The sequence below is a fragment of the Peromyscus eremicus genome, chromosome 1 (assembly GCF_949786415.1).
Source record: "Peromyscus eremicus chromosome 1, PerEre_H2_v1, whole genome shotgun sequence".
In the NCBI taxonomy this organism is placed as follows: Eukaryota; Metazoa; Chordata; class Mammalia; order Rodentia; family Cricetidae; genus Peromyscus; species Peromyscus eremicus.
In genome coordinates, this window is record NC_081416.1 from 48,693,676 (window position 1) to 48,704,494 (window position 10,819).

A 10,819-nucleotide genomic window follows, 5' to 3' on the forward strand; every position below is an offset into this window, starting at 1 on the left:
TCTCCTTCTGTTTCCTGATAGTCACCATGGACCAAGTTTTCTCTCAAGAGGATTGCAATCAGCTGATCTGTAACAATGATAATAAACCATTTCACCAGTTACTTGTCTGTTATTTGGTCATAAAAACAAGAAATGTTGTAACTTAGACCTGTGAGATGTTCATCCTAAGCTGGGACCTCTAAAAAATATTTTTATTAATTCTTAGAGAATTTCATAACAACATATCTTGATTATATTCAACTCCTCCCCTCAACTCTTGCCAGACCCACCCACCCCCCAGTGTCCTCTGGTTTTCAGACTATCTCACAGTAGCTGTCTTGACCCTCTACCTCCTAAAATCTTTTTGTGATACTTCCTGATTTTAATGGGATTGTTTATTGATTTCTTTTTCTCTGTTTAAGACAGTAGTTCTCAACCTTTGCTAATGCTGCAACCGTTAATGCAGTTCCTCGTGTTGGGGTGACCCCCAACCATAAAAAAATTATTTTCATTGCTACTTCATAACTGTAATTTTGCTACTGTTATGAGTCATAATATAAATATCTGATATGCAGGATATCTGATATGCGACCCCTGTGAAAAAGTCATTCAACCCCCAAAAGGGTGCAACCCACAGATTGGGAACTGCTGGTTTTACGAGATTGTTGGCTGTTTTATATATATATATATCCTTTATTTTAAGGTTTGTTCTTTTCAGTCTGACTCTTCAGGATTTTTATCCATAAAAGCATTTGGGAGTTTGTCAAAGACTTTCATGTTTGAATTCAGATGGTCTTGTGACGATTTTTTACTTTAAGCCCACTTATATGATTTGTTTACCTACATATATTGATTGACTCATCCCTGCATCTCTGGGATAAAACCAACTTGATCGTGGTGGGTTATCTTTTTGATGTGTCTATATTCAGTTTGCAAGTATTTTATTGATAGTTTTTGTATCTATGTATATCTGGAATATTGGCTTGTAGTTTTATTTTTTGTGTATGTCTGTACGTAGCTTGGGTATTAAAATAATACTGGCTTCTAGAATTACATTTTTAAGCTGATTTTTATTCTACTGACTGACTTCATGGATAAAAAATAAAATCAAAACAATATTTTTGTTGTTAAATTTAGCTTGCTCAAAGTATTTACTCATTGCAGAGGGTGTTATGTGCTGTAGACTAACTGCCAGAAGACTTGCTCACCTGCAAACTGCAGAAAATGCTTAGCAGGTGCGTTAATGGAACATTAACCACATTATTTTTCATCTTAGATCAGAGGGATTATATCTGTGAATATTGTGCTCGGGCCTTCAAGAGTTCCCACAATCTGGCAGTACACCGGATGATTCACACGGGCGAGAAGCCATTACAGTGAGTATTTACTTGCTAGTGAACATCTGGGTAGGAGTGCATTTACCTCTCTTGGAGGTTTCTTGTCCCTTATAAACATTTCAGTTGTCACTATTTACTTTTACTAAATTAAAGACTAGATATTCATTGGGGAGTTATTGTTGACTTTTTCTTTGTTTTGCTATTCTTTATAAATATATTTTTATTAGTTTGAGAATTTATTCTGCCTTAACTACTTCGAAGCCACCCTGCCTAACCCCCTTTCTGAAATAAGTCATGGAACCCAGTTTGTGCTGCCTGTATACTTGAATAGGACTTTTTTTGTTCGTTTGTTTGCTGTTGCTTTGCAAACAAATTTTTTTTAGTTAGATTTCCATCTAACGGTTTCCTAATCCTTCATAAGAAGTATGTGCTATGGATTATTGTGTGTTTATATAATTTTTTTAGTTCTCACCTGGTACTTGATTTAATAGTTCTCTGCTTGATCATTCATTTCCTTTGGCTTTCCTTTAGATGTGAGATCTGTGGATTTACTTGTCGACAAAAGGCATCCCTTAATTGGCACATGAAGAAACATGATGCAGACTCCTTCTACCAATTTTCTTGCAATATCTGTGGCAAAAAATTTGAGAAGAAGGACAGCGTAGTGGCACACAAAGCAAAAAGCCACCCTGAGGTGCTGATTGCAGAAGCTCTGGCAGCCAATGCAGGCGCCCTCATCACCAGCACAGATATCTTGGGCACTAACCCAGAGCCCCTGACACAACCTGCAGATGCTCAGGGGCTTCCTCTTCTTCCTGAGCCCTTGGGAAACTCAACATCTGGAGAGTGCCTACTGCTAGAAGCTGAAGGGATGTCTAAGTCATACTGCAGTGGGACAGAACGGGTGAGCCTTATGGCTGACGGAAAGATCTTTGTGGGCAGCGGCAGCAGTGGGGGCACTGAAGGGCTGGTCATGAACTCGGATATACTCGGTGCTACCACAGAGGTTCTGATTGAAGATTCAGACTCTACTGAACCTTAGTGCAAAGGAAGACTTTGGGCACTGGGACAGTGCAGACTTTGTATTTAAAAGATAAAAAGGACAAAAAAAAAATTTAAAGCATTTAAAATCTAGTAAAATAACTGAAGGGCCTGCTCTTTGCATTGTGGATCACAGCACACAGACACACACACAGACACACACACACACACACACACACACAGACTCTCTAACCCCCTTCTTCCCTCTCCCTCCACCCCTTCCCCTGAACTCCCCTCACTCATCCTTAAAACATTGATGTTGCCTTTACCAGAAAGGTCATTGAAAAAGCAGCAGCATACTTGGTTCCAGCCAACAGCTGACTTCCTGCTCATTGGCAGATCTCCTTTTCCCAACCTATAACTGATGTGCTCTGGATCAGCTTTTAACTCATAATAATATATTACTGTCATCTAAATCTTTTCTCCTCTACTGCTGCCCTATGGCTCTGGCTTCTCCCCACTGCAACAACCAACACTTATCAAATATTATATAATTCTATTTTCTGGAGGCTGGCAGCTTGACTTGGCACTTTAGGGCCCCTTAGCAGGATGCTGTTAAAACAGCACATATCTCTCACCCCTCTTCCATTATTTACTGGGTTTGGGGAAGGAAGGATACATGGGGACCACCTCCCTCCCCTTCAGTGGATCCCAGCACCTCAGTCCCCCCTCCCAAACCTCCATATGGCTCTTAATGGTGCTCACTTGCTTGGAAGCAGGCTCCCAAGAGAGAGGGGACTGCCCTATGTACGTACAGTCTTCTGTAAGGCTGTAAGACAGGGCTCTATGTCAGTGAGAAAAGTCCCAGGCTAATGGCAGAAATTTGCACTTTGAACATGTGTGTTTTTGTGTTGTGGAACCTGAGATTTCTTATTTATTAATGGAAAGTCTGATTTTGGGGGGGAGGGTCTTTGTTGCTATGTTTTGTGGGGCTGGGAGAGTAGATTATTCTGACATGGGATCCTTCCTACAAGAGGTACTTTGAAGGCAAGGCTTAGAGTTAAAGAAGCACAGCCAGCCTCTAAAATCATAGTTTTCCAGTGGCCTTTAAAGAAAGCTGGTCCTCAGCACTAACAGAATCACTACAGTAGCCTAGTGCTTTTTTGGAAGCCTTAGGGAAGGTTGATAGGTTTGTGGTAACTAGTGTGCTCTTTGAGATACAAGGATTTGAGGGGATGAGGAATGTTGTTCAAGGTCTGAATCACACCTAAAAGATTTTTTCTTCTGTGAATTTATTTTCTCTTTTTGTCCTTACCGTTTCTTTGCATTTATCTCCCTGCTGACCTAACTGGCTCCTTGTTTTGATTTCGGTTTTGGTTTTGTCATTGGTCGTTCCAGCTCTCCCTTAGTGGGAGACTAGACCCTGTCATTCATGAAGGAACAAAATTAAGAGTCCTAGAGTTTTGGTTAAGAGAAAACTGTTGTGTCTTGTTTCCCTATAGAAAAGACAAAGTTTGAATAGACATAAACAAAGGTGGAAATCTGTGTGATAATGTCTTTGGCTTTCCCTGAATTATCTATTTTCCTTGGAGTAGGAATTTTAATGCATTGTGGATTATTAATGTCATTGGGAGACGCAGATCGTGTTTTTACATGCTTATACCTCTCAGAAGATTAAAACCCTAATTCAGCTTCCCTTTTTTTGAGAATTAGAAGTGCAGTTCCTCCCTGTGTGCTCCAAAATCTGCCATTGAAGACCTGGCCGGTTGTCAGAAATACATGATGACTGTTGGGAAAATTAAGAGTCAGACTGAGAACAAAATAAGGAACAGCTTGTTTTTCACAAACACTAAAACTATGGAGTTTATCAAATTTTCTCTGTTTAATTTTTTCTCAAAAAAATGTCATCTCTGAAAGACACTTACTGTACACCCACCAATGTCACTGGTTGGGATGCCAGGGAGGAGGGAGGAAGACACCTACAGGAACAATCTTAAACACATTTTTGTTTTCTCTAGAAGGGAAGAGAAGGCATGAAGACAGGCTGTCCTACCCCACAGAGTTTGATTTTGGTACATTGGTTTGAAATGTATATTGACTTTGGTACATTGGTACACAGATTTGAAAATACTGTAAGAGTAATTATAAATGGAACTGCAACAAAGTTGCTCTACTTGATACTGTTTCTCTAGCTAATATATGTATCCTACACTTACCCTTTGTTTTTCACATTTAGACTATCTCCATATATTTCATTTAGAGTGGTTACTCATCCATCAGATATAGCCACCCACAGAAAAGCAGACTGCATTGTAAACATCTCTTCTTTCTGGGATGGGGAGAAATGTTCTTTTCTGTACCTCACTCCCCTCCCCAGGAAAGCAACTAGTTATAATAATTAGAAACTTCCTGTCCTCTCATTTGGGGGAGGGGATGTAAAGGGGGCTGGGTCATCTTCATAGCTACCATTTGCTGACAATAAATTATTGTAGCAGTTTGCAATAAATTTTAAGATATTTTTCATGAACTTTTTTTTCTTTTGAGAACAAGTGCTAGCATAGTAAAAATCTATATGAGCAAACTAAGCACCATTTCCATTTTCTTTCTTCCATGCCACTTGTTGAATTGTCCTTTAAGGAGTCCTTTTAATCTTAAAAAATGATAGATACTTCATACTCATATCTTACTATCTTTTAAATAACTAGTCATACCTTCATTTTCAATTGGCAGGTCTAAATTTTATGGATATAGTTGTGATAATTACTCGGTATTTCTGGGAGTTATGCATACTCCTTGCTTGGGTTGCTGGTGTATTTTACGTAATTAGACTCTAATACATTTTACAGGATTTAGTCAGACACTGACTGGGAGTCCTGGGGATGAGCATGCAAAACATCATTATAGAGCACTTGGACCTCCCTTACACCTGTTTGGAGGAAGAATGTGAACCCAACCACCAACCTAAGTGAGGTTTTACAGCCTCACTGCAGACCAGTTTTGCTCCTGTCCTTCCAATTTTCCATATACTCAAGAAAATCAGAACATTGTAATGGGGCAGTTATATTTCCTAAAATCTTTTTTGCCTGTTGAAATGTGCAGGACCCTTTTCCTGTGATGAGAGATAGGTGGTTACTTGATTTAGGTTTAAAAGTTATGTAAAAAAAAAAAAAAAAATTATAATAAAAGGGATACTTTGCTTTTAAAATCTTGTTTTCTCTTAATCTAGGTAACCATATTCAAAATAAGTATGTAAAGAAGAAAAATAAAAGTTGTCTTCCTGGAAGCAACTGGTCTTCCTTGGTTGTACTGAGTTAGTCATCCGAGAGTAAAACAGTTGATGCTGCTAAATGAAGAAAACAGATGCCCCCAGGGTAGGCTTTTGTATGCTGCTCTTTGCTCTTTGTTGAGAGTTGGGTAGCGGTTCTAATGCTGAGAAGATGCCTTGTAGTTCCGTGTTTGGCAGCCTCCAAATGGTGTTTCAGTTGCTTACTTGGGGACATTAGGATACTGTGAAATACAGTTTACTCTGATAATGACAGAACCTTGGTTTCAATTAACATCAGTGCTTCTTGACAAAGCTGTTAATACCTATGTCAAGTTCTAATTTAAAGAGAAAACATAGTCTAACCTTGGTAAAAGTTAATGACAGTCATTCCTCATTTATTATTTGCCTATGTCAACTTGCTCCTCAGATGGCAAATGTTTGAACTTCTTGGCAACGTGTGATATGAAATAGGGACACTCATTGACCCATTTAAGGATGAAACTTTCAAACTTTAGCCAATTAGCATCACCCACTGAGTGCAGTACGATAGAATGGCAGATCTGTAAGCACCTTTTAACTCTTGTCCTCATTTCAAAGCCTTGTTCATTCTCTTGTTCATTCATTCAAAGCCTTGTTTAGCATGGAGTATGACTGGGACTGGGAAGAAAAGGAAGCGTGTTGTCACTTGAGTAAAACTGCCTCAGAAATGTTACCAAGTTAGGGTTGGGTGTTTCCTTTAGGAGCAAACAGGCCTAAACAGTGCCTTCCACATCCTGTAGCTACTAGGAAGGCACCATGATTGAGATTAGAGATGCTCCTTTAGCTAATTTTTAAACAAGTTTAAATTAACCTTATGAAGTATGGGAATGGAAAGATGCTACAAAGGACCTGTATCACACAGTCTTAGTCTCTTGCACAAAACAGGAGCTACACAAAGAAATGGTAAAGGGAAAGGGGAGGCAGGATAAACCCAAAGACCAGTGGAGAAACACGAATCTAGTTTATTGGACTAACTTCTTTGAAAAAAGTTTCTTATATATCAAATGAGAAAATATTTACACCCAAAGAGAACTAATATATAGCCCAGAATAACCCTAGGAATCAAATGAAGTTTAAATGCTGTAAGACAGTATTTAATAAATGGCACCTAACTCAGTAATACACTTTACCATATTAAAAAAAAATAGAATGTAGAAAGCAGAATAAAGTCAACAGATTATATGTGTAAATAACAGACTATGTTAGGCAGGGGTGGGTGTCATGAGGATTAGTGTGATAGTGACCTTGTTGCTAAGTACAAAAGCAAAACAATGACATAAAAACAAGTGCTAAGTACTGAGTGGAGGAGAGAGATGGAGGCAGACGCTTCGGAAAAAAAAAAAAGACTGATTAAAAAGGGCCCTTTGATTCCACAGGCACAAAAATCCACAGCCAGGAATTTGCTGCCACCTCTGAGTCAGGCAGGGGGTGGGGATGGGGGTGCACAATCCCATTAGAGAATGCCCAGTGGATTTAGTCTGTGGGAGTCACATTTCTTATTTGGCCCAGTGAAGACAGAAGCAAACCAGCTCACTTATTTCCTGGGACAGTTGATTTAGGGAATGGCTTTCGCAGAGCAGTCACCTCTGACCCTTCACCGCCGGGACCTCTGTAGCCGTTCTATCTGGCTAGCAAGGAAGATTCGTTCAGACCTGACTGCTCTTATGGAATCTTATGTAAGTTGTCTATTTTGCTGTTGTCTGTTTTCAACTCAACTCTTAACCATCAGTGTTTAAACCCATAACCAATTATGAAAACTAGTCTTAATTGTCATTCATATATTAAACACCTATAATTTGGCATGGCCTCTCCCTTGAGAAAACTCATAACCTTACTGTCTTCTCCTAGGCTGCTTAAGAGACAGGTCTTTTCCTTGAGTGAGAAGATACATTAGTTGATTGTCTTTTTTCTGACTCCTACCAGGATAGACAGTAGACTGTCTAAGTTTTGGTTCTTCATAGAATTTTTGAGCTTTGGGAATAAAAGGGTTGTAGCTCTAGGAAGAACCTTAATGGAATTTTGGAGAAATTTATAGTTTCCCTCTGTACAGTATAAGCTACCTACATTTTAGTTTTCCACATCAGAAGTATACCTGTAACTAAATAGATTTGTCTAAAATACTCCCTGGAATATTCACTAGTCTTGTAGAAATGTTAAATTAACCATCTGGGTTAATTAATTTAGTTGCAAAGAACAGCAACTATATATCTTCAGATTCTATTTGGGGGGAAAATGGGGCCCACTGTACTTCCATACTTGGAAGCTGGGGCTATGCCTTAATAGACTGGTTTAGTGTTGACTAGTGTACTTGAACATTGGGTTAATCACTTTTTATACCAAGTTAACGGATGAGTGATAAAGGTACTATAACTAGATATTCGACAGTGGGTAGAATGCTCAGGTTAAGTAGAGTTCTGGGTTTTCTCATTAAGGGCCTCCAACTAAAGGACTGCTGTGATACTATTCCAGGCCTCAGATAAAGTTACAAATTTATGTTCTCTAAGAATTGATAACTTTTGAAAAGCCTTGCCATTTATTAGACTCTAATGGTTACTCTTTTAAACCCAGTTCCTACTATGTTTTAAAGGATTGATCTCAACATGAGAGTAAAAACATGGGGGAATAGGGAAATTCAGATAGTCCTTCAAGATCGTGGCTCCCCAAATGAAGGATTTCTATTCTAGACATTTTCTCTACAGCTTGGGTCTTTGACTGTAGAAGTGAAGGAGATTTTATTTGTGATTGAAGAAAGGAATTGAGATGATATCGAACATACCATGTTTTGCTATATCCTCGGGCAGGTGAAGCATCAGGGCCTGAATAAAAATATCAACCTGGACTCTGTGGATGGTGTGCCAGTGGCAAGCACTGATCGATGGAGTGAGATGACTGAGACAGAGCGACTCCAAGAGAACCTCCAGGCTTACCGTACCTTCCATGGGATGTTAGCCAAGCTTTTAGAAGACCAGAGGGTGCATTTCACCCCAACTGAAGGTGACTTCCATCAGGCAATACATACTCTTCTGCTCCAAGTTTCTGCCTTTGCCTACCAGCTAGAGGAGTTAATGGTGCTTCTGGAACAGAAGATCCCTGAAAATGAGGTTGATAGGATGCCTGTCACTGTTGGAAATGGTGGCCTCTTTGAGAAGAAGCTGTGGGGCCTGAAGGTCCTTCAAGAGCTTTCACAGTGGACCGTGAGGTCAATCCATGACCTCCGTGTCATTTCCTCTCATCAGATGGGAATCTCAGCACATGAGAGCCATTATGGGCCCAAGGACAAGTAAATGTAGCAGTTAGCCCTTCCCTCTCCTTTCTTGTTCTGGTGAGATATAGGTAGTTCCCTAAGGCCTCGTTTTCTCAGAATCAATTTTTGAAAATCTTAAACTACAGGCATTTTCATCAAGTAGGGTTGGCTCACATATGAACAGATGGATATACAGGGTTATTCTGGGTGTATGCATATGTGTGCACATGCTTTTTTTGTATTGGTGATACAGTAGAGTAGAAACAAGGGCACTATCCTCATACCTTAGTACTTTGACGTTCCTTAATACTAAGTGGCCTTTCTAGGCATTTAACAGCCTTACAGGCAGAAGAGAAATTGTTACTAGTTCTGGTTGACTTCTGAAAAGACAAAGAAATAGGAAGTCCTAGACTATCGCTGTTTAAATTACCATAATAAAAAACATTGCTGTGCTGAGGCAATGAGTGTGCCATGGCTTTATGTATATTCTAAATAACTTTACATCTTTGTCTCAGAGGGTTAGAAGATGTGTCATGCAATCTGTCCCTAGCACTGAAAAGCCGCCCTTGCTACACATCCTCAGAAGTCAGCAAAAGACAGCCATCCTCAAGTATTTGTTGCCCACACCTGGCAAAGAACAGCAACTATACATCTTCAGATTCTATTTGGGGGAAAAAATGGGGCCCACTGTACTTCCATACTTAGAAGCTGAGGCTGTGCATTAATAGACTGGTTTAGTGTTGACTAGTGTACTTGATCATTGGGTTAATCACTTTTTATAGCAAGTTAACAGATGAGTGATATAGGTACTATAACTAGATATTTGACAGTGGGTGGAATGCTCAGGTTAAAGAGTCACAGAGCTCCATCACCTTACATTCTCTGGGCTTAGTCATGAGGGGAGGATGAGGTCTGGTTGGTCCCCACTGAGAATGCCAGAGATTCTTAAACAACACAGTAACGCTCCACTTTTAATGTTCTTGTGAGAGCCACACAGCATGGAAGACTAGGAAACACATCCCTGGGGAAGGTCATTTTCGCTGAGGCCTATGCATTAGTGGTGCATTGTGAATCTAATAATTTGTTCGTACCATTTGTTTTTTACTTTAGTTAAACCTGAGAGATCGTGAGTTGGGGGCCACGTCTAATCATGACATCTTGCTTCATAAATGAACCATGAGTCAGAGAGGGCTAACTTCCATAAGTTGCATGAGGTGGGGATATGTGACTCACCTTGTATCCTCTCTAAGGGGTTCTATGCAGGCTAGAACTCTGATCAAGTATGTGACAGGACTCAGCCAAGCACTGTAGTAGCTCAGAGGAAGTGAGACCCTGCTTTCTACTGTGTTTGTGAAAATACAGTTGTGTGTATAAAATAAAGAGACCAAAACTAGGGTGGGATTATAAAGAATTGAAAGAGATCAATTAAAGCCACAAATAAATATGTTTCCTGGGTTGGTGTAGTACAATATAGAATAGACTCCAAGAGAAAAAAAAACAAGTTGGCTCATGGAAACAAGTTAGACACAGTAAACATCTGGACCCAGCACCATAAAAGGCCTATTTTGTTATATTCCATTTGTGATTTTGGTATAGATAATTTCTCATTTTGTTTAGAAAGGCTTATTTTATTTGTGCTTATTAAATTGTTCTGTTTGTCAGCAGCATTTTCCATTTAATAAAGTATGTTAACAAGGTTCATGTTTGAAAAACAGTGGGTCTAAAATTTCATTATGGGGAATAACAAGATTACGAACAATACGTCATGAGTGACCTCCTAGGGTTTTTGTGTCTCACAGGTGTGACAGATACTGCAGGATTTTCAGAAATCAGTGAGTCTGGCTTAAGCTCTATTCAGTTGCATATGAAGGAATATGTATATAGGTTCCAAGTGGAAGGCAGCCCAGAGAAAGTACAAATATTAAATGAGAAGAAATATGTCTCAGTCCTGTAGCTCAAAGAAATGGTGAGTCT

The 10,819-nt window shown here is 39.4% G+C and overlaps 2 protein-coding genes across 3 annotated transcripts in view; both read left to right on the forward strand.

Moving 5' to 3' along the window:
- Positions 1-4,169, forward strand: part of Zfp91 (ZFP91 zinc finger protein, atypical E3 ubiquitin ligase) — a 35,059-nt gene extending 30,890 nt beyond the window's left edge. For both annotated transcript variants that reach the window (XM_059260198.1, XM_059260207.1), the window contains exons 10-11: positions 1,256-1,355; positions 1,848-4,169. In XM_059260198.1, coding sequence (XP_059116181.1) covers positions 1,256-1,355; positions 1,848-2,358 — 611 coding nt within the window. In that variant the 3' untranslated portion in view covers positions 2,359-4,169. The remainder of the gene's footprint in view (positions 1-1,255; positions 1,356-1,847) is intronic.
- A 144-nt stretch (positions 4,170-4,313) lies between these two features.
- On the forward strand, positions 4,314-10,557 carry Cntf (ciliary neurotrophic factor). The gene is made up of 3 exons (XM_059260218.1): positions 4,314-5,668; positions 7,152-7,277; positions 8,403-10,557. Exons 2-3 carry the CDS (start codon positions 7,164-7,166, stop codon positions 8,883-8,885), a joined length of 597 nt encoding a protein of 198 aa, XP_059116201.1. The 5' UTR covers positions 4,314-5,668; positions 7,152-7,163; the 3' UTR covers positions 8,886-10,557.
- The last annotated feature ends 262 nt before the right edge of the window (positions 10,558-10,819 follow it).

Coding starts and splice junctions, on each gene's coding strand:
- Cntf (XM_059260218.1), top strand. CDS start 7,164: ATGGCTTTCGCAGAGCAGTCACCTCTGACCCTTCACCGCCGGGACCTC. Junction 7,278..8,402: donor CTGCTCTTATGGAATCTTAT/GTAAGTTGTCTA, acceptor ATCCTCGGGCAG/GTGAAGCATCAGGGCCTGAA.